Source organism: Herpailurus yagouaroundi, unplaced genomic scaffold (assembly GCF_014898765.1).
Source record: "Herpailurus yagouaroundi ecotype Mexico unplaced genomic scaffold, PumYag 100, whole genome shotgun sequence".
NCBI classification, from domain to species: domain Eukaryota; kingdom Metazoa; phylum Chordata; class Mammalia; order Carnivora; family Felidae; genus Herpailurus; species Herpailurus yagouaroundi.
Genome location: NW_024412391.1, coordinates 74,696,147 through 74,721,103, shown reverse-complemented (window position 1 = coordinate 74,721,103; position 24,957 = coordinate 74,696,147). Strand labels below are relative to the sequence as shown.

The 24,957-nt window shown below is 35.3% G+C and overlaps 1 protein-coding gene across 9 annotated transcripts in view; it reads right to left on the bottom strand.

Annotated features, from left to right (window-relative positions):
• The window catches only part of CACNA2D1 (calcium voltage-gated channel auxiliary subunit alpha2delta 1), a 495,580-nt gene that overhangs the window by 151,357 nt on the left and 319,266 nt on the right, over nucleotides 1-24,957 (bottom strand). For all 9 annotated transcript variants that reach the window (XM_040472796.1, XM_040472797.1, XM_040472798.1 and 6 more), the window contains one exon: nucleotides 22,365-22,494. In XM_040472796.1, the coding sequence (XP_040328730.1) occupies nucleotides 22,365-22,494 (130 nt within the window). The remainder of the gene's footprint in view (nucleotides 1-22,364; nucleotides 22,495-24,957) is intronic.

Below are 24,957 nucleotides of genomic sequence, written 5' to 3'. Positions count from 1 at the left end.
TTTATTTTTCCTCCAATACCTAGAATACAGTGGTCCCAATAGGATGGGACCATTTTGTGTTTAATGCACATTTACAGTTTTGCAGGTAGAGGCTGGAGAAAACCACACCTAGGATACATCTAGGGTTGTTAGGAAAATGAAAATGATGCTACGTTTAATGCATAATAGGCATTTAGGGACCAGTAATGACTAACATGTTTACTCAAAAATAGTTAGAAATAAATGAAACAGTAAACAAATATGTGTGATTCTCATGTGTTAGGTCACCTTTTTAAGTTAGAGGTAATTTTCAGTAAAGGGTAAAACAATTTCAGTTCATCCTTCATTAGGCTACATTCTGAGCAGGTACAAATGATCCAATGATTCCTTTTTCTCCCTTTAACCCCAAGTGGTAGGTGAATGGTATCATCATCTGAACTGGAGGAGTCCAATCATTCTGGTCCTCTTTTTGGCTTCACTTCAAGTTCTGTAATCGATCAACTGCTTTTAACATAGAGGATTTGAAGAGCCAATATCACACCATAGCCCAGTTTTTAGGAAGCCCTTTAAATCAACCAATATTTCTATGAAGGTTTCTATTAAGTATCTACCAATTTTTCTGCTTCATTTCGTAATCACCTGATTTTCTATCAAACACACATCTAACAAACACTTAGTGAAATCCTATTCTGCGCCAGGCACTAAGTGAAGCTCTTGGGCAGAAGCTGGCAAATTTTCTTCCTGAAGGACCAGATAGGAAATATTTTTAGGTCTATGACCTACACAGTCTCTGTCACAACTACTCACATTCAAACTGTGGGAAAAAGCAATCAGAGCCAACACATTAACAAATGGATGTGACTGTGTTCCAATAAAACTTAATTTACATGGTTAAAATTAAAAAAAAAAGATAAGAAATAACAAGTTTTGAAGAAGATGTGGAGGAAAGGAAGCATTGTATCTGTTGATAGGAATGTTAAATCGCTACAGGGACTACAGAAAACAATAGGAGACCCCTCAAAAAATTAAAAATGGAAATCCATATGATCCAATAATTCCACTTTTGGATATTTACCTAAAAAAATTAGTAACACTAATTCAAAAAGATACATGCACGCATGTTTATTGCAGCATTACTTATAGTAGCCAAGATATGGAAAAAACCTAAGTGTCCACCAGTAGACAAATGGATAAATAAGATGCGGTACACACACACACACACACACACACACACACACACAATAGAGTATTATACAGTTATAAAAAAAAGGATGCAATCTTGCCACTGGAGACAACATGGATGGACCTAAAGGATATTGTGCTAAATGAATTAATTCAGACTGAGAAGGACAAATACCCTATGATTTCACTCAAAAATAGTACCTAAAAATAAATCAATAAACAAAAAACGTAATCAGACTTATAAATACAGAGAACAAACCAATGGCTCCCAGAAGGGAGGGAGAGGGGTCTGGGAAAATTGGATGAAGGGCAGAGGGAGATACAAGCTCCCAATTATGGAATGCATAAATCACGGGAATGAAAAACACAGCATGATGAATACAGTCAATGAAATTATAACAGTGAGGTATGGAAGAGATGGATACTACACTCGAGTGAACCTAACGATGTATAAACTGGTCAAATCATTATGTTGTACACCTGAAACTAATTTAATATTGCGTGTCAACTAGACTCAAATAAAAATAGAAAAATAGATGTAACTTTATGTACAAAAATAAGTAGTAGGGCAGTGGGTTAGCCAACTCTAGTTAGTTAGTTAGTTAGCCAACTCTTTCTTCAGAGCTACAGGGTCATCCAGTCAGGCCTTCTAACATCCTAGGGGAAGCGACACACAGTAAACCTGAATAAGTAATAACCTATCAGTGTTGTTTAGTGCTCTTTAAATAATTAAAACGGGGATGTCATAGAGACGGAGTAGGTGGCTACTTTACATCAGGCTTTGAGTAATATTCGGTCTAAAGAAATATTTTAAGCTGAGACATGAAAGACAAAGAACTCTCCATAAAGCATTCTATGAAAACAATAGATACTAATGATACTGACAAGTTGGAAATTCAGATGGCAACAGAATGGCTTTATGATCTAGTACGATATTTCAAGGAGAAAAACTCACAGTTTCCTGTAACACTAAAATATCCAAACAATTACATAAGGCATAAAGGAATATATGACAGATTAAAAATGATTTGGGCACTTTTATTGTAATAAATGAAATCCTAGAGAGGGGCAGGTCTAATTCCAGCACTGTATTCAATCATTCAAAAAACATTTATTAATTAACCTTGACTGGGCTCTTGGAATTAAAATAAAAAAAACTGTGAAAATTCTTCTCCAGTTGCTCTAAATCTGATAGAGAAGACAGAGAGATAAATCAAAGCATCTTTGATCAAATTTTGCTTCTGCATCACAGACTCTAGCAACAGCCAACTTGCCTATGAAGCTAAGTATATGTTTAGAGACTCAGGAGGGTGTGGTGGTCACTCAAGAGTTCCTGGAGCACAGATTTTTTTTTTCTATTTGTTTTGAGAGAGAGAGACAGAGGATGAGCAGGGCAGGGGCAGATAGAGGGGAAGACACAGAATCTGAAGCAGGATCCAGGCCATGAGCTGTCAGCACAGAGCACGACACAGGGCTAAAACCCGTGAACCGTGAGATCATGACCTGTTGCTTACACGACTGAGCCACCCAGGCACCCCAAGTGGCACACAAGATTTTAAAGAGGAGTGGAGAGGTGGTAGGAAGGCTGGGTGGCTGATTCAGGGAATACCTTGTGAAGGACACAGAAGTCTTGTCTGTTTTTTGTTTTTGTTTTATTTTCTTTTTTAAAAAGGCATTCCAGGAGGTGGATGTTATTCAAAATGTTTGAATGAAAGAGGCATGTGGGACAACAGTGGCAGGAATAGGATTAGGGACACACTGCTAGGATGATCCAGAACACTAACAACAAAATATATTTATTCTGAGAATTATAGAGACCTATAAGCTGAAGTGCAAAATAAACATATTGGCACTTAATACTTCCCTCAGAAGCCATTATGAAGACTGTGCATTGGAAGCAAGACAGATGAAAATGGAGAAGATAAGATAGAAAGCTAGTATCATCAAGCCAGTGAGGAGTAACAATAGTCTAAAGCAAAAAATGAAAATAAAAATAAATAAAACCAAAAAGTGGTGGACCTGGGGAATTGTAAGGAGATTTCAAAGATGATTAGCAGAAATAATCTGCAGATCAAAGTGACATGATGGGAAAAGGGTAAAAAGGAGTCCTGGCTTTCTGTCTTGGGCCCAAATATCACTATTTACAAAGATACGAATATTAAGTCAGGGGGGATATTTGGGGACAAGCATGATGCATTCAATTTTAAGCATAATGGGGGGCAGTGCCTGTGAGATACCATTAAAAAGGGTTATTCAGGAGGCAATTAGAGAAATGAATCTGTACCTTAGCTATGATATCTACATGGAAGAATCAGATTGGGGAGTCACTGTTTCAATAACAATGAACCATCAGTTTGAATGAAGTTAGTTATTGACACCAAGAAGCTCTATAGGTCCTTAAGTATCAAAGAAGCTTTACTTAGCAAAGAGAAACTGCCAAAGGAAACAATGTGGACCTAACTCTGATAAACAAGAACATCTTTCCCCATTAAAATAATCAGTGCGCAGAAGGCTTTATTCTCTCTTGTTTTCATTTAACAAAAAAGCAAAATGTGCCTTTCAAGTATGATTTTCACATCTGCATTAAATAAATGCACCAAATACAAATTCGATATATCAATGAATGCCTCACAGTCCATCAAGAGATAATGTAAAGATACTGAAACCAATAAAAACCTATTATCTTCTAACAGTTTTTTTTTAAATGTTGCTTTTAAAAATAGTTATTCACTTAAATCAAGTATGCAGGGATACAATGCCTGCACCTCTTGTATGTATAACACTTCAACTAAGACTCGCTGTGCACTTGGAGAAGAAGCAATTTTCCTTCTGCCTCCCTTAGAATGATGAGGTAATCTATTGTGCCTTTACACTTACTGAGCCACAGGAGACTGAGGCTCGATGATTACATGGGCTTGTACGACCATCAAGTTCTACCACAGGAGTCGTACATGTATTATAAAGACGCTTCAAATTGCCGAACATGCTCTTCTCACCATCACTGTGTGGCTCTCTTCCGCAATTCACTCACAACCTTTGACTTCCAGAAATGATGTAAATCTCCATCAGCTGTGAATGCATGAATGCCAACCACCCTTATTCCTCAGAAGGCAAGAGTGGCAGGATTTAATTACTTAGAAACATATCACATTTTTGTTCCAGAAAAGGAAATTTCAATCAAGCTTTCAGTAAAACGTCCTATCAGGAGGTAACAAACGGATCAATACTTTTTAAATTTCCATTTCATAAAACCCAAAATTAGGCTCAGGTTAAGAAGTAATAAACTCCATTTGATCTTAAACACACAGTTACCATTCTGATATAGACACTGATGGCTTACTGAAATGTATTTTACCACTCTTCCCAAAATGTATTTTCTATGATATTAATCTTATTCATGTTTTTTAAAAGAAGCCTGTACTTTCTTGTCACTTTGTGTTCCATATCAAACTGATGGAAGCCAGAATCTTTTATATTATTTGTCAGTTTCTCTGGCCTTCCAAATCAATCTGAAGCAAAGGCTTTTCATTTCTTTGATTCAACTGAAATTCTCTTATATTTATTCCATTAAAGTATCAATCTCCCATTTTCTTCCCCTTTTATCTGCTATTCCTAAATGTGACAATGTCAATAACTTGTGTTTAAAAACAAAAGCTTGTGCATAAAAAAAATACACAAAGATTAATGGAACAGAAGAGAGAGCCCAGAAATAAACTCAAGCATATATGGTCAATTAATTTGTGGTAAAGGGGGTAAAATTTTACAGTGGGGAGTGAATCGCTCTTAAGCAAATACTGTTGGAAATATTAGACAGCTATATGCAAAAACAATAAAACAACCAGTATCTTACACAATACACAAAAACTAACTCAAAATATGAATTAAAGACCTGAATGTAAAATTTCAATTAATGAAACTCCTAAAAGAATACACAGGTGGTGAGCTGCTTGATATTGGTCTCAGCCACAATTTTTTGGATTTGACTCCAAAGGCAAGAGCAACAAAAGCAGAAACAAACAGGACTACATCAAACTAAAAAGCTTCTGAACCGTGAAGGAAATCATCAATTTACTGAATGCAAGAACTTATTTGAAAATCATATTTGAAAATAATATCTAAACACTTAAAGAACTCATACCACCCAATAACATCAGAAAGAAAGAAAGAAAGAAAGAAAGAAAGAAAGAAAGAAAGAAAGAAAGAAAGAAAGAAAGAAAGAAAGAATCCAGTTAAAATGCAGAGGACCTAAATAGCCATTTTTCCAAACAAGACATGCAGATGGCCAAGAGAGCCATGAAAAGATGCTCAACATCGCTACTCATCAGGGAAATTCAAATCAAAACCACAATAAGGTATCACCTCACACTAATCAGAATGTCAAGTATCAAAAAGACAATAAATAAATGTTAGTGAGAAAAGATAGAAACTATTTAACACCCTATGAGTAAAATATACCTCAATCCCCAGATATGTATTGTTAATTCTACACATTCCGTTAGAATTGGCTTATGGTAGCAAAATATTTTGTTTATCATTGTATGTTTAGTAAACTCAACTGAACTTCAAAGATTGAAACCTGCAGAACTCTGGAATATATCATTTATTACATAAAAGGAGACTGCAAATTAAAAGCAATGTTCTTCTGTTAAGTTTCTCAGGATCCACATAAGAGTGAAAACATATGGTATCTGTCTTTCTCTGTATCACTTATTTCACTTAGCATAACACTCTCCAGTTCCATCCACATTGCTACAAAAGGCCATATTTCATTCTTTCTCATTGCCAAATAGTATTCCATTGTGTAAATAAACCACAAGACCATGGGGTAGGGGAAGGAAAAAAAAAAAAAGAGAGGGAGGGAGCCAAACCATAAGAGACTCTTAAAAACTGAGAATAAACTGAGGGTTGATGGGGGTGGGGTGGGAGGGGAAAGTAGGTGATGGGCATTGAGGAGGGCATCTGTTGGGATGAGCACTGGGTGTTGTGTGGAAACCAATGTGACAATAAATTTCATATTGAAAATAAATAAAAACGTTCTTCACAGAGAGGGAGACAAACCATGAGAGACTCTTCAATACAGAGGAAAAAACTGAGGCTTGCTGGTGGGGTGCTAGGTGTGGGGAAGTGCTGAAGGGGTGAGGGGCATTAAGAAGGACACTGGTTGGGATGAGCACTGGGTGTTACATGTAAGTGATGAATCACTAAATTCTATTCCTGAAAAAATTACATAATTTGAAAAGAAAAAACACAAAAAAACCAATGTTCTTCAAAGAAAATATACTTTCAAAGTTTCAGCTCACAATCTATTCATTAAAATACTAAAACCTATCTCGAAATTTGTTGAAGTTCATGTTCACAAGCTACTGTAATAACTTTGACCAAAGAGCTATAAAAAGAAACTAATCGATTAATTCTTAGTTCACTGATATTAGAATACTTCTATAATTGATTGTTTTCTTAAATATTAAAACAGTGATTTACCTCAAAAAATGATTGAAAAAGAGGATGTGTATATGTGCTCAATACCATGTTGAAAACTTCTATTGGTGATGGTATTTCCATTAGATTAAGGTTAATATAATATATACCTGTTTTCCTAGGAAAATGAGGGCTGCTGATATAGCAGGATAGTTTTCTTAAGCTTATTTATTTTGAGAGAGAGTGAAAGAGAGAGAGAGAGAGGGAGACAGGCACCCTGTGCATGAGTGGGGGAGGGACAGAGAGTTAGGGAGAGAGAATCCCAAACAGGCACCATGCCTGAGCACTTGATCTAACCAATTGTGAGATCATGACTTGAGCCAAAAACAAGAACCAGAAATTTAAGTGATGGAGCCATCCAGGCGCCCCAAGATAGATTTTGTTTTAACAAATCATCTAACAATGATCTACTTATTTTATGTGCTCTCTTTTCATTCTCTTAACAGTCCTTTGAGGTAAGTACTATGATATGCTTTATAATATTCTCACAAATGCCAAGTTTACTATATTTGTGTTTAAAGATGGTTTATTTGAACATTCACTAGACTATTGTCCTTTTCCTTTCATAACTTTAAACATTTCCTACCTCTTAATTTTTTCTTTTTGCTATCATCTTCCATCTCTGTCAAAGGCCCATACGGTGTCCACCACTAGAGGATTTCTTCCTCAATTTTTCTACTTTGGAAATCTTTCAAAATTTTTCATGAGAATAAATACTAGACAATAAATTTAGACTTATATGATTTTAACAGTAGGACTTGGTTTATAAAACAGACTGTAATAGAGTAAAATACAAGTGAGTATGAGCAGTGACTTCACTACAAATGAAATAAATAGCATTCTGCAATAAGATGATTATATACCTAATACCTGAATGGTCTTTAAAATTATAGAGGGCTGTCATTCAATTTTATCAATCAGATACTTGACAAAAGCTTCTATTTCTCAAACATTTTTAAAGATCCTTATCCTGAATAATATTTTAAATTGATGACAAACATTTTGGCCCTTTCAGGAATTATTTTTCAAACAGCTATAAATCCTTTAGAAATAAGTATGATGGAAAAATTTGGCTGTTTTTTAATATGGAAAATGTATTTTATTCCCTAGACTAGAAAACTTGAATTCAAGCTAAATACAAAAAGGAATTTTAAGATCAAAATACCAGAAATAACTAATATATACGCAAAATTATTGCATAAAAGTTGTTTACATTTAGAAAGAAAGGAGAAAACGTTTTTATAGAAGATGTTATTTTAAATTTGAGAATACAAAAACTTCAAATAATAAATGACAAAAACACAGAGAATAAAAGATTTCTTCCATTAACCTTTCTATTAGAAATGGAAAAAGGTGGCGTACATGTACTAAAAAATTATTTAAACACTAGATTTTCTTGTCATTTGTTTCTTCGCTTTAGGGTGGAGCAGGTAAGAAAAAAAGTCAAAAAATTAGATGATTCTGGAAAGGGGTTGTTCTTCTATGGTCAAGTATGCCCTCTGATTTACAAAACATAAAAATTCAATAGACAAGTCATTTCAAGTATTAAAGATGCAAAATTAGCTTCTTTCATAATAAAGGCTTCCAATGACTTTGTGTAAATCTGGCGGGGGGGGGGGGAGGGGGGAGGGGGGGAAGGTCGTAAGTTCTATATCCCCCCTGACCTAATCACTGCTGTTAATTTCCAAACGATAGGCAGTGATTATAAAAAATGGTCTTCACAGGCTGAAAGGGTAGTAATGAAATATTTCTTCAGTTGTGTTCCAGACTGGGAGAATATGCGACAAAGGACCCCAAGTTTCCATGGGAGCTAATAAGGAACTTCTCAGTTTCCAGTTACTATGATTCACAAGAAACAAAATAAAAACAACTTGTACACAGGAATAAACCAAATAGCAAGAACTTTGCTACTTCCTTTATAATGCTATATACCTTGAGCAATATTTTTCTAAAAGTTTCTTATATTATTCATTAAATTAAAATTGTTTATGACTTGGTTTGCTCTACTGACAGTAAGTATTGACTAAATCCAATCTCAATATTTGCGTTGCTCATAGCCCCTTAACTTTTAAAATATCATCTTTGTATCTGGAGACAAAAGAGTCTTGGAATCTTTAATCCATTCATAATCGTTCTTTTTTAATAGGGTTTTAGAAAGATCTTTTAAATGCTTTTTTATATCTAGGGAGAAATCTGCTAAGATTTTATACATGAAGCAAAATGCCAGATGATTAAAAAATTCTCATCTCAGATTCCAGACCTCCATTTTCTCTCCAATTGTCAATCCCTTTTTCATTTGCCGTGAACACTACTGTCAGTCTGTTTGGAAAGCTTTTCTAATTTAAGATTTCATTATCTCTCTTCTTCAACCTTTGAATGGCCTGTCACTGGTTATACCCATCATAAAAAGCTAGCCAAGTACTTCTGATTTCCAGCTGTCAAATTTACAGAGGAACTGCATTGTATCCACATCTTTTCATGCCTTCCCTCTATGTTGCTTCTCAAATTTCTTTTTAGAAAAAAGAGAGTGAATTTTTATTTGCGGTTCCCGCTAAACAGTAAGCAAAAGGGGAGCAATAATTGTACACTTTACAATACCTCACAAACTCCTGGATATTCTGTTCATTAATAAACAAAAAATTCACATTTTAACAGAGATCACAATAAAATGTGAAAAAACAAATACAAATTAAGGACATTTAACAAATATGTTGTATAATATCTCTCCCTTAAAAAAGGACACTGAGAAATAAACACCAGCTCTGAAAATAAGTTATGGGAAAATCTAGGATATTCCTTAGTGAGGTACATGCATGCTAGACTGAGTGCTGGGATTTACGTGATCTAAACATGGGTGCCAGCCTTATTGGATGGGATACATTAATTCAGTATCAAAATTAACAATGTTGACAAAAAAAAATTTTAAACAATTTTCTAAGTACTCAGAGAGAACTTAGAGAACATTATTCACATAGCTCCTAAGAACCACAGGATTTCCATTTGGCCAAATATATACCAACGGGAGAAAAAAAATGTAATGAAATACGGTATAAGAGACATACGCTACCACATTATGAACTATCTAACACTGTATGCCCAAACTGTGGCTGACTTGGTAACATCTGCTAAGACTGGCACACATGAAGTATGTAGGATTCTCCTACAGTACCTTAGGTGATTCTGGGGAGGCAAATCTAAAATGCTTCTCAGGGTTATGGAAGCAACCAGCTCTAAGTTTTCTCATCGTATAAAGAGGTGTGTCTACAGAGACAAAGGAACCCAGGAAGAAATGTCTCAATAACCCATAAAATGTCTTCCCAAAACAGAATCAGTTTAAATTATCTACAAGACCCATTATCTATCCAGTCCTGCCCTAAGCCACCCAGGCCAGAAACAAGCATCTTCTTCTTTCCCTTCCCTTCCTTGTTTGTACCTAGTGGATGTAAAATTCAGAGAGCTGCTAGGAAATGCCCTACCCTCTCAGCCCCTTTTCTAGGGTAGGCTTTCATTAGCTGTAATCTAGGGTAAGGAAGAAGAGTTAGTAAATGCTAAGTCAAATTCGGAATTTCGACTATTAGGGGAGAAAACACATTTACATTTCTGAATTGAAAGTTTTAAACCTGTTTATGACTTAAAGTGACCAAGGCCTCTTTATTATTATAAAGTCACCAGGAAAGTCACCTTTATCCACAGTCATTCACTGAAAAAGGGTAGAAGGCTAACAAAATAAAGTTAGATTTTCACAGCAAACTACATGTTACACTTGTACAACGAAATTATTCATACAGCACAAAGTGAGTTATACATCTTACCTGAAGTATTATGCCCACTTGTCATTCATACAAAATTTTCTGAATAAAGAGATTAAGTAAATTAAATGAAATATACACTCATGAGACACTGATATTATATAGTCATATAAAATGGAAACTAGTGGGTAAAACTACTTAAGTTTTGTTTAGAACATGCCAGAAAAATTCTGCTGGAAATAATGAGTAGTTGTCAATAACACGGTAGGAGATATGGACACAACCACCATTATATAGGTTTATATTAAAGAAGTGAGTGAACCTTGCAATAGAAGCTATCTCAAGAGCTAATTTACAACTTTATTTTTAATGAGATCTAGGAACTTTAAAATTCCAAATATCATTATGGGTTAAAATATCCCTCAAGTTCAATAAAGGGGCTGAAATGCTTTGCAAATTGAACCAAGAACGGAGTGTTCAAAATTTAATCCATTTGTAGTGTGCGCAGAATATAATCTTCACAGACTGATAAAACAAAAACAAAAACAAAGCAATTTGTCAGCACCATCTTGGACACTGGGGACCATGATCAAATGACTAGACAATCAGGTTGTTACAATATTCTCTTTTAAATGTGACAAAACAAAAAGCAAACAAAACCACACTTCAGTAACCATAAATTTCAACCTTTATATCTACAAAGCCTGCATATCCACTAAATAACTTAGGGAATACGCCATGATCAATCTAATTGTTGCTAGAGATGCTTAGAATTGCAAATTCATTGTCTTTCCAATCAAGCCTATTTTTCTATGGAGTTCGGTGAACATTAATTGGTTTCCAGAGCATAAGTGTTTCAAGGGGAAGTACAGAAATCACGATTCTGAATTAAAATGAAAAAAAGGGGGGCCCTGTAAATCCAAATACAGCAGCCAAATATTTCTAAATCATTATATTTCAGTACAAAGTGTGAAATATCCAACTTAACTTTTTCATGGCATGTCTTTTATTCTTTTAAGCCCTGAGTAGCTTGTTTTATTTATTCTTTTAAATGCTGAGTTTCAGACAATCACAGTTTTTTCTTGGCAAATAAATTTGTGTTCAAGTCAGCCCTGATGGCCATAACAAAATACCATCCGCTGGGTGGCTTAAGTGAGAAATTTATTGTCTCACAGTTTTGGAGGCTGGGAAATCCAAGATCAAGGTGATAGACTTTTTGATTTCTTGTGACAGAATTGTTTCCAAGCTTGTAAACAGCTACCTTCTCTTATGTCCTCACATGACCTTTTCCCTGTGTGTGCATGTAAGAACCTCTTCTTCTAAGGCTACCAATCCTCTAAGATTAGAGCCCCACCCTCTGGAAAAGGCTCATCTCACCTTCATTACCTCCTACCAGCCCCTATCTGATATACAGTCATATTGGGGGTTAGGATATCAACGTATGAATTTTGGGGTAACACAATTTAGTCCATAGCATTTTAAAAAATCTGTAACTGTTACTAATTGTTTTGTTACTCCACAGTCTTAAATGAGTGACAGGATTAGTATTTGTACGATCAGAATACTATAGGCTTGGCCTTTGGGTTTACCTGTGATTTACATTTTGCCAACAGAAAACTGAATACTGTATCACTATCTATGAAAGACATGTATTTCAGAAACGCCATAAGAAAAAGGCAATAGAGTACAAACTCTACCTGAAAGGAACTGAGTCTCCTTATGACATACTTATTAAATATGATCAAATTACCCTACCCTGAAATCTACATTTAGTACTTCAGGCATGTCCTCAAAAAGTCTTTTTTTAGGAGTACTTAATGATTTCAAAGCTCTACTCCTAATGAGAACCAAGGCTAATTATCTAATCTTTTTTTTTTTTTTCTTTTTTTACAATGGATGTTCTCATTGTTACAAAATGAAATATATTTTTTAGGGGTATCCTTATCAGATTTCTGATTCCATGACTGAGAAAGAACATTTTAGAAGAAGGAACAAAAGCTACTTATTAAGATTATGACCATAGTAACATTTTACTGACCGCTCTTTCAAAACATTTACTTTTGTAGTCTTTCAACACACAACTCTGGAGTATGGAATGAGGCAACCTCCAGAATTGCAGGAAAAAATACATTTTACATTAATATACACATTATTGGGGCGCCTGGGTGGCGCAGTCGGTTAAGCATCCGACTTCAGCCAGGTCACGATCTCGCGGTCCATGAGTTCGAGCCCCGCGTCGGGCTCTGGGCTGATGGCTCAGAGCCTGGAGCCTGTTTCCGATTCTGTGTCTCCCTCTCTCTCTGCCCCTCCCCCGTTCATGCTCTGTCTCTCTCTGTCCCAAAAATAAATAAACGTTGAAAAAAAAATTAAAAAAAATATATATACACATTATTATATATATTTATGAATTAGCTAAAACAAAACATAAAATAAACCACATATTACTGCTAAAAACATTCTGTATTATTTTATCTTTACACAAATTTAAATTTGTGATAAATACCACCTCTGAAACAGTAACTCTGAAAAAAACCCCAAAAGATTAGAAGTGATGGTAATTTCTCTACAGTCCTTAATCACCAGAGCACTAGGGTGCATTGAGAAATCTCATCTTGGTGGGGACAGTCAATATGGATGCTCTCAAGTCAGGTCATGGTAGACTAACCAGAAATTTTAACAAGAATGAGTTACCATCCTACAAAATTTAGACTAATTAACTGAAAGCTTGTTTTGATCTCTAATATGTGATTATTGATTCTAACAGTTAAAATATTAACTTAAAATTATTTTGAATCATAAAAACTTAAATCTGATATAGTTTAGAGTGATAACATATTTCAATAATTTGAATCCCTAAAAAAATGATACCTTTGTATTCAGCTTTGTATTACTTTGCTCTTTTGGGATATTAAACATAGGAATATGGAAGCATTTCCTATTTGACAGACTCCTAACATTATTTACCACATATAATTCCCACGATAGCCAAGTGAAGTATATTATTTTGTTTTGAGATGAAGAATTTGAGTAAGTAATTCAATGGTAGGCATCCACTTCTTTTAGTCTCTGTATTCTTGTCCATGAATCACAACTGAAGCTCAGTGAAATGAATGCTTACTTTACACTTACCCATGATTACACATAGTGTTTAGAATTCTGGTATTTGAAGGTTCAGACCATTTTTTAATTATTTTAATGTTTATTTATTTATTATTTTTTTTTTTTTGAGAAAGCGAGAACGAGCGCACCTAAATAGGTGAGGGGCAGACAGGAGACACAGAATCTGTAGCAGGCTCCAGGCTCTGAGCTGTCAGCACAGAGCCTGATTCAAGGCTCAAACTCATGAACCCTAAGATAATGACCTAAGCCAAAATCGGATGCTTAACTGAGCCACCCAGGCACCCCCAAACTATTTTTTCTACTAATATAAAATAATTAGATTAAATGAGAATAATCATCAAAATCAGCAATCGTATAAAATCTGAGTCAATTACAATAATCACTAAAAAAATTATGAGCTTGGAAAAAATAATGGGATGTTAATAGAAAGTACATTCTTTTTGGAAAGAATATGCTGAAAAATATTCTCACATTCATTGTCTAGATTTCAGATATAATCTAAAATTTTTAATGGTCTTATATGGAGTATGATAGAGTTCTCATAATATTTTCTTATTATTGCTAATAATCAAGAAATGACTTACTATTATCTAATTTATAAATAGCCTTCTTACTAAAATAAGACTTCATTTCCTCAAACGCTTTTAAGTTCCTTCCCTTAAAATTCTTACACAATTCTGACTGTATACTTCCAGTATTTATAGCTTATCTCCAATTGTTGTCTTATTGAGGTGAGTGCACTCTCCAATGTCATGTTGTATAGCAGCCAAGATGACAGGCATCCATCCCTACTTTATTCTTAACTTAAAAGAGACTAATAATATACTGATGTCTGCTATGACCTTCTAGTTGATAGGTTTCGGAAAATTATGAAAATAACTTCCATGCCTAGTATGGGGAGAATTTTTGGTGCTGGCAGTGGTATTTTGATTACATGTTAATAATAATAGGCCTAAGGGGCACCTGGGTGGCTCAGGTGGTCGAGCATCCAACTTTGGCTCAGGTTGTGATCTCACCATTTGTGAGTGTGAGCTCCAAGTTGGGCTCACTGCTGTCAGCACAGCGCTTCGGATCTTCTGTCCCCTCATTATCTCTCCCCCATTCGCACTCTTTCAAAATTGTAAATAAATAAATAAATAGATAGATTAACAAATAAAGGCCTAAGACTTTATGGAATGCTTAATATGCATCAATTGATATATTATATAACACTATCAGACATCTAAGCCATGTATTTTGTCATCATGCATTATTCTTCATCACTACTTGGTAAATGTTTTCTTTTGAATGTAACATTATTCATGAGACTGTACTATTATCTTTTTTTTTTTACTTCTTTTTTGTGCAATTTTTATTTTGTATAAGCAGTCACATGGATTAATACTCTTTTCATATATTAATGTGTTCTAGTAACCTTTTTTAAACTTCGAAGCATTTATTCCTCAAAAGTTTTATAGAAATGATACAGCCTGAAGTATTATCTTTGGCCAGAAACTTGAATAGGTTTCCAATTTATTCTACAATTAGCCTACCACTGACTCCATGTGGATCACCACCATCCATTTTCTTACACTTTATAATACTTTGTGAGGGGGCGCCTGGGTGGCGCAGTCGGTTAGGCGTCCGACTTCAGCCAGGTCACGATCTCGTGGTCCGGGAGTTCGAGCCCCGCGTCGACAGCTCAGAGCCTGGAGCCTGTTTCCAATTCTGTGTCTCCCTCTCTCTCTGCCCCTCCCCCGTTCATGCTCTGTCTCTCTCTGTCCCAAAAATAAATAAAACGTTGAAAAAAAAATTATAATACTTTGTTATAGGGGTGCCTGGATGGCTCATTCATTTAACTGTCTGACTCAATTTTGGCTGAGGTCATGATCTTGCAGTTAGTGAGTTCAAGCCCCACATCAGGCTCTGCACTGATAGTGGAGCCTGCTTATAATTCTCTCTCTCTCTCCCCCCCTCTCTCTATGCCCCTCCCCAGCTCACTCTCTCCCTCTCTTTCAAAACAAATAAGTAAACTTTATTATAAAGTAAAAACTTGGATTGAGAGTAACTTGTCCTGTGAGTATTCTGCAAGATAAACAAATGTGTATAATAAATTTTAACTTGATGAAAGAGTGATGTCTTGCAATGTATCAATGCAAAACGGCAATGTCTTGCCAAACGTCATATGATCACAACTGATTCTCTGTCTCTCTCTCTCTCTCTTTCTCTCTCTCTCTCTCTCGCTGCAGGATTGTGGGTGATCATCTCTCATGTTCAGGCTGTGGGGGTGTGGCAGAAATCAGTGATGTTTTACAACATTGCAAGGTGCCCACAACTGACCCTAATGTATTTTTTGTCACTTCAAAGCACCTATAGACAGCACTTGGCTTTTCCATACCAAAATAAGCTTATGAATGTTTCGCTTCATTCTAGGTCAGGCTGCCTACAGCTAAGAGACCTTTTCCTCTGCTGCCTTATTGCCAGTTACATTGAATACAGTATATGACAAGAGTTCATTAATACCCTACTGTAATCACCATCCATGTGAGCATATACAATGGCCTCCATGCAGAAAAGGAGTCCATTGAGCCAAAATATAGCAGTGATTCCATTATAGTGTAAGTCATCCTACAACTGTCCAACAAGCCTCCTCTCTTTTGTTTCCCTCACACCAGCCACGAAGGTTTTCAAAGTAAGTGCAGGTTAATTTATTTTTCTTTTTGTCTTGTATTTTCTTTCTTATTTTATATTATATTATAGTATTATATTCATTTCTCTATGAATATTTTTGGGTTGTGGGATGCATCATCTTTACAACCCTCAGAGCTGTGAAGTCAGACAGCCTTATTTATTCCAAAGATGCCAATCTATTAAAATATTAACTTTCTAAATCTATAAAAGAGTTTAAAACAATGTAAACTATTCAATGTAAACTATTAATCAGCATTCTATAATTACATAATCTCCATATTTGGCAGAGATTAGTTGTCAAGATTTATAAGAGATTGTGAAAAGCTAGTTCTACAATTATCAGCAAAGGGAGGATACCTTTTTCCTCCAATGTTTATATTGGCATCATTTGAGATACTGCAACTATATTTTGAAAGATAAAAGAAATCAACATCAAGATAAATTGCAGGGGAGCGTGTGTCACTCAGTCAGTTAAGTGTCCAACTCTTGATTTCGGCACAGGTCATGATCTAAGAGTTCATGAGTTCAAGCCCTGCATCCGGCTCTGCACTGATAGTGGGGAGCCTGCTTGAGATTCTCTTTCTCTCTGCCCTTCCCCAACACACACACACACACACACACACACACACACACACACTCACTCACTCTCTCTCTGTCAATATTTAAAAAAAGATACATTATAATGCCAGTATTAGTCATTATAAGCAGTTCAATTTAAAGGAAGTATAATTAGTAAAGCATAGGAGACTTTAAAAGGCAACACAATTCCTTAAAATTGTGTCTTCTTTTATCAAAATGGATACTCCTTAGTGATAAAACTTTATTTTTCAATTCCTAAAATGGAAGTAATTTCTTTGCTTACATGACAACGTAAGATTAGGACAAAAGTATGTAGTGCCTGAAAATGTTATGCATCTTGGTGGTTACTATGTTCCCTGTTATTGGATAGTCTTTTAGAACCATAATAATTTTATAAATAAATATGAACTTCTATTGATAAATGACTATCCAGCATCCTACGAAGACATTCCCTATACTTGCATCTAAAATGATTTAAAAAATTAATAAATTTTTGTGATTAAAACCACATTGTCTAAATAGTCAGTCCTTCTTTTCCTAGTTTCTATGTGTTTTTACCAGCCCAACAGATAAATTAGATCTGAAAATCAAGTATGGTTTCAATGCCCTCTAAAATCTAAGTACCAACCAGTGAAATTCTCAAAAGTGAACACTTTCAGATATGGTTCTAATTAAATGTACCACTCTAAAACTTTAAATATATCAATGAGCAAAGATAATCACATTTCAATTCCTGGGACTTTAAAAAGTAATTGCCTTTGAGAAATTAGAACAGAAGATTCCTTATGAGAATATAGTCACACAACTGTCTTAGTGAAAGAAGAGGCTGTTTCCTTCAGCTAAGCCTTCAATTAAAGTAAGCTTTCACATTTATTAAATTCAGAAACCTAGAACAATCCTGTGAATCTGATCGGTTCTGATGAGCTGCATGAAGAGTCCCAGTAATTATTAAATTTTCAAGATCTTGTTGACATTTCTGATTTTACTCCTGTGTCATTTACTCACACAGTTCATAACATGGGATATGAATTTTAAAAGACTACAGGCCAGGCAAGGTCAGCGTCTTCCTGATGAGATTTCAGCAAAGGAGGAGAAGCCAATATTAAGATAAATGAGACTAACCAAATAATGCAAGACAGAGCTTCTTTTTTTTTTTTTTTTTTTTAATTATGACATATTCCAAAATAGGTCTTAGGATTTCTGAAAACACCTATTTAAATATTTTATCTTCTTTTCAAAATCAAAGTGTGGTTTATTCCCTGAGACTAATTAAAATAATCTTCTACAGATGTGTACAAATAGTTCATTCTAAATGGGAAAGGAAAACATGAATAAAATTAAAACCTCTTTTGTAGAATACTAAAAACAAAACAAAAAAACGGTGTACCATGTCACGATATTCTTAAAAAAATTATGGTTAACCTTTATGTCATTTTTCATGTCTGTTCCAGCATATAAGAGATGAAGACTTAAACTACGTGACTTCAACTAAAACAAAACAAAACAAAATTTCAAATAGAAGAGTAAGAAAATAAAGATTCTCATGCAAAGTGTATTATCTTAACTCCAATGGACAATTCTGTCTCCCAATTCTTACTCCCAAAGTAACAAAGTTAAAATTAACTCAAAAGTAAAATATCAGGAATTTCATTTATCATAGTAGTTAAAAATATAAAGATTGGAATTAGACTTTGTTTGAAGTCTGATCCCATTCTTAATAATATGACCTTTCATTCAAGAGTGCTTCAGGGTTCCCTTCTTCAAAATTAACAAAGTTATAGTAAATAAATTAGAGAATACATTTTAAAAGGGAAGCATGGAGTCAATCAACTACTAAACTCAAAAAAACAAACAAACAAACAAAAAATAGGTTGTTAGTATTTAACCAGGCCAACGCAACCTGGAGTCCTTGGACCCCTGTTCACAAAATGCATGCATAAGGTAATTTACTAGACAGGTGAATTAGGTGCTAATTATCTATGGAAAAATGATAAAAATATTTTTCACGTATTTCTTAAAGATCACTTCATTGAAAAACTAAGCAAAGTCACTTTGTCTTTATTTTTCTGGGTAATCTCCTGAAGAGAAAGCTTTCTCTTATCTTCAGCCTTCTAATAGTTTAACAAGAGTCTCTAAGTTGAAGAAAAAGCAAGTTGAAAAGGAATGTGGAAAATCTCATTTGGACGATTTGTTTCTTCATTTCAAGGTATTCTATAGGACTATGGCCCCAAACTGTTAATTATGATTGGCTACAAGAGGTGCGAGTGCTGGCGACTTCCATTTTGTAGGTTAAATAAGTACGCTTTATTAAAATTTGCCACCATGGCATACGATCTTTAGAGGGGACAAAAACTGTTTTAAAAATGTATAAAGTACCCATATCCTTCCTTGAGTATTTAATGAACAATTTTAGGATTTCTCGATAATCCCTATTAGACCATCTGAACTGCAAGGAAGTTTTCTACAGAGTGGAAAAAAATGGACTGCTTCATAGGAATATAAGTGGGAGAAAGTATGAAGAGCCTCATTTTATATATATGAAGGGATGGCAAATGGGATGAGAAAGCCACTGAGTACTCAGTGGGGTACAGTGAGTCTATGCCATACTGGATCTGAAATGGTATCTCATGCATCATCCAGAGCAGGAAGTAAGTTCCAGGCCATACAGAGGCATCTCCTGTGCCATGCACATCAGTAAGTATGCTCAAGCCCTCCTCTTCCCAGGTTATACTAGCTCAGGGTGCCCATGTACTGCAAAGAGCTGTGCAACAGACCAGTGGCTCTGGCTACCATACCAAACGTGGGGGGAAGTGGATAGAATTAGCAGTGAGGCAAAGTTCCCCAAAACACGCATCCCACTTCCCCAAACTGCTAGATCCACATGAGATTAAAACCACAATGCTGTTAACCTTGTTATTTTTCTTTCCTTTGGGAATGGCAGCAATCTATGAACTTGCTCAGAGAATCCCTCTTGACTACTGAAACTGGACAAAAAGAAGACTTTCCCTTCAAGACCAAAAGGGATTAAGTAGGCAGGGTTCTATTCATGTCATATTTGTTTCAGTCATAGTAGTTTTTGCTTTAATTTCTTTCACATGCAAGTTTTTCATGTAATATATATTTTAAAGTGTTACAAAGATTATTAAAAACAAAATCACTGACTTTGAGTATCTTCTTGGTATGGATAATGATTTGCAGGAATAAGGAAGGCAATCCCCAAATAGGAGACAACAAAATAGAAACACAATCATGAAAGCTTTCTACCAAACTGGAAACACTCAAGTTGGCCTCAAGTTTCTTCAACACAGTAATACAGGTCAAAAAAACCAGTGCCATGATATCCACAGACAACTGACAGAAAAATATCGTGACTCAAAAGTTCTATATCCATCCAGTGTGTTCTTCTAATATGAATTCAATAGAAAGATATAATCTTAAAGTAAGATTATTTTGTTGGCATACCCAACAAACAATAGGTGATGAAAAATTTGAAATAAGGTAGATGAAGTAATTTTTTAAAAATGGGAAACACAATCATATAGCTAAGTACTGTCTAAATAGTTGTAATAGTTACAAAATACAGTCATGGGGCACCTGGGTGGCTCAGTCGGTTAAGTGTCCGACTTTGACTCGGATCAAGATCTCAGGGTTTGTGAGTTCGAGCCCCACATCGGGCTCTGTGCTGACAGCTCAGAGCCTGGAGTCTGCCTTGCATTCTGTGTCTCTCTCTCTCTGCTCCTCCCCACCTCTCAAAAATACAGTAAAACATTAAAATAAATAAATAAACAAAAATAAAAAAAATACAGTTGCAAAGATCAAGATATTTCTTTTAAAAAGCACACAGTTAGGGGGCGCCTGGGTGGCGCAGTCGGTTGAGCGTCTGACTTCAGCCAGGTCACGATCTCGTGGTCCGTGAGTTCGAGCCCCGCGTCAGGCTCTGGGCTGATGGCTCAGAGCCTGGAGCCTGTTTCCGATTCTGTGTCTCCCTCTCTCTCTGCCCCTCCCCCATTCGTGCTCTGTCTCTCTCTGTCCCAAAAATAAATAAACGTTGGAAAAATAAAAATAAAAAGCACACAGTTAGAAAATTATTTTTACAAAGTACATAATGGTTGAAGTTAAAAAAACTTTGTGAACCTAAATCCCAGGTAATTCCTAAAAGGACTTGGAATTAATAGTAGTGCTGGATTGTAAGGGAGTCTAATTATGTTTAATTCTCATGTAACAACAGAAACTACCTAGACAAACAATTCTGTTTCTATGATCAATAGAGAGAAGTCATACATTTAATATCTTCAAAGAACTGATAGGAACAATATGTACTTTAAAAATTAAAAACAAACAGAGTGAATAACTGATCAAGTTGAAATTTATGTTACAAATTATTATTTTCCTGTACTTTCCTGTACTTATTATTAATCCCTGTACTTAGTTCGCTCTGCTTAAATAAACTTGAACTGTAATAAACAGTAACAAGAAACATTCACATACCACTTACTATATTACTAGGTTGGAACTATTATGAAAACAAGTGTATGAACTTACTTTATCCTCAAATCAGTTTAGTCATTTTACCCTATTTTACAGGTGAGAAAATGCCCTGAAATTTAAAGGATTTACAAAGGAAAAAAAAAACAACAAAACAACAACTGCAAAAATTTAGCTTTGAACTAGGCCATCTGGCCAGAACCCAGAGAGTTCTGGATACCTAATTCAGTCTACAGCCTCTGTAATAAAGGGTAACAGAAGAAACATAGCTTTAAAAATCTCAAATGGTCCTTTCTTCTTACTACTTACTTATGTGGGAAGGCAGAATACAAACTGGTTAGAGAATGGTGAACATGGAGGAACAGAACTAGGAGTGAACAAAGGCCCCGCTTTCTGGGTCATGGGTGGTCCTCAGAGATACAGATTGTACTTGGCAGGATTTGTAGTCAGCATTCTCACTCAGGCTCTGCCCTTGTTAATACATGGTACAAGCGTCCTACCCTGCGTTTCCCTAAGCAACTACTGCCCTGCCTTTCTCTCAGGGAAGCCTTCTCAAGCAAGTCTTCCATTTCCTGGTTCTCTATTTCATTAGTCTTTCCCTAGCATTTCTTTTCATCTTGAGCCCACCATGTACTGAGAGGGAGATATTTTTTACCCATATCCTAGGGCAAGGGAGACACACACACACACACACACACACACACACACACACACACAGGATGTGATGAGAAGTGCCAGGTCTAAAATGTACCACTATCTCCCTTTACAGTTTGTCTAGGTATATTTGTATTTGTGCACACTTGTGCTATATAGTTTGTATTTTTAAGAAAATAGATTGATTAGTTTTCAGTTTTCATGGCCCCTGGGAAGGCACAATGACCTAGTCAACCAAAGCAGAAGGACACGCCCACTGGATGCATACTCTCCTACAAATATTCACATAGTGTAGCTCTCTGAACGTAAACTGCTAATGGACACCCCATTTCTTCTTTCACAGAGAGTTTACCACGGACTCTTCAAAGACATCTCAACAAAATTTGTTCCTTTTGTCCCCCAAACAGGAGATACAAAGGACAGACAAGAGCATGGTACTCCAAGAGTTGTTCAAGTTCTTTTACTTACAGCCCTCATAGATGTCAGTGGGGATATGGACCGCTGCATGTTGATAGGATATCTGTCGTCCAAAATTAGCATCGTCAATAAAAACAGGTTTTATCCTTTGGCTGCCTGGCTCACTCTCATTTTTCTCAGGCTATACCAGAAAAGATAGACAATAAAAAGAATATTAAACTTAAGATAACAAATACTCTCACATTCAGGTCTTCATTTGCCAAAAGTATCATCTTCCAAAAAAAGACATCTACAGGAATATTTCAAAATAGAGTACCATGATGACATCTAACTCACAGACTTAATGTTGTACTCATTTTGCAATACATACAAATACAAATAATTGTGTTGTACACCTGAAACTGATACGTTATATGTCAAATACATCACAATAAAAAGAATCCAGCTGGAAAAAAACGTTGCAAAAATAAGTAAAACATAGTACCATGCTGACATGAGACACACAACTTCTATTCGGGTATTAACATTAGCTTTATCTTTATATTATTCACATTAAAATATAACTTCTCTCATTTCCTCAATGTTGGAGTCACTCAGGATCATCCTGAGGGGACGAGGGCTTTTTCACATGCAGTACGTATTAAAATGTGCATTTACAGAACAGGATAAATTCCTTTAAATATAACTGAATTAAAATTACCCATTGATATATAGTTCACGGTCTATGCTACTAAATTTATATCATGCAGTTGAGGGTAATTCTTGGTTTGACAACTTATGGTAAACACCTGCAAAAAAGGTAGCAATGAAGGATTCTTTTATATCATGTTCCCTTTATTTTTGCAGGTTTTCCAGTTCAATTAATTTTTGTTTTAAAAATAAAGTATACTAGAAAAGATCTGTTATAACTAAGCACAATTAAATCCTAACTACAACCATTTTGCCTCCTGAGGTAGGAGGTAAAGTCCAATCGATAATGATGCAAGAAAAACCCACAGAAATTTAAGTTTGAAGATTAATTTTCTCTCTACTCAAACTAGGCTTTTGATACTGAATTACCTTTATTGCCCTCCCCTGGCAGGAAACTGCGAATTTCACTCATTTATCCAAAATGTATCTCTCTAACATTTTTTGTTGCTGGTTTTGTTAATTACATTAGATTTTTTTTTCCAGGTCAAATATAGTTGTTTTAGACTCTTCCCTGTTTTTAAATTAAGTTCGGACTTCTATTTTCAACTCAGTAGTAGAGTCTGTATTCCATATTCCAAAGGTAATCTCCTCAAAATGAAAACAAAACACATTTGATTCTTTTTGGCTGCACACTGCAGTGATGCAAAGAATCAACAAAAGACTTAATTGGATGACCAGAAAATTCCCTAAGAAGCCTGGTAGAAAGTACCAACAACATCAAGTCAGCAGGTTTAGAAAGAACTAACTGTATCAAATTTTCTATCCCTGTCTGAACATGTACATGACCAAATAACACATTAGTATGAGATACTTCAACAAACACACGTGTAATTTTTTTTCTAAACACTGGAAATATTTAGACATACATATGAACAATACGGTCTTTAAAAAAATTGGGGCCCAAAGCTCCCAGTCCAATCTATCATTAGGTAATGAAATCAATTTCACAAGTACTATAAACCAAAAATTTTTAAATGAACGTTCAAGTTGGTTAGGACCAACCTTACAACAAACCATTTTTTTAAGGGAAGCATTTAAAATATATATATACAAGTACACTCTATATATTACGATGAAGAACTATGTTGTGAAACTTGTGTTTAGTTATGACTATGTATGTACGTGTAAGTACACATGTGAATACTGTGATGGAGTATTCTGATGGATTTTACAGAAATCTGTCATTGACAAAAATCTGTCATTGACAAAAATATTTGAGAACTCGTCACTTTTTTATTTCCGCAAAAGCCATGATTAATAACTACCCCATAAGCAAATGGAATATAAAAAATAAGAAGTGCTTCAAGTCTAAAAATTGGCAAAACACTTTCATACAGGAATCACTAATCATACCCTTTTCTACAAGAAGGATAGGTATGTGTAGAATAACGAAAGGAGAGAGAAGAAACATAAGGAAAATAGAAACCATAGAGCAAAGCGAATTCTGAACCTAACATACCAGCCTTCATTGCAATGGTTATAAAGAATGAAAAGGATAACTGGGATTTGGCCTTGGATTCAACCATGGATTTTAACACATTTGAAAATTGACTGACTTGTGAAAGGGGGCACATTAAAACAAATGATTTTCAGTAAGAATTAGATGAAGGTAAAGAGGACACCAGCGAACAAATGACATGGCTATTTTTCTCCCCTGAAAATATTCTGAGAAATCTCAACATTTATTCTAAAGCAATGGTTTCTCAGAGTATGGTCCTTGAAGAAGTAGCGGCAATAGCCGCTGAAATTTTTCAAAATGTGTGCTCTCGGGCCCCACCCCAGACGTAATGAGCTGGGAAGGGGCTGAGCAATCATCAGGGTAACAAACCCTCCAGGTGATTCTGTTACTTGCTAAAATTGGGGCTCCACTGCTTAAAATATCAACAGTTGCAATTAGACATTTTTATTTGGAACCTACTCATGAAAAACTTAGGGTTGATTAGTAACAAGCATA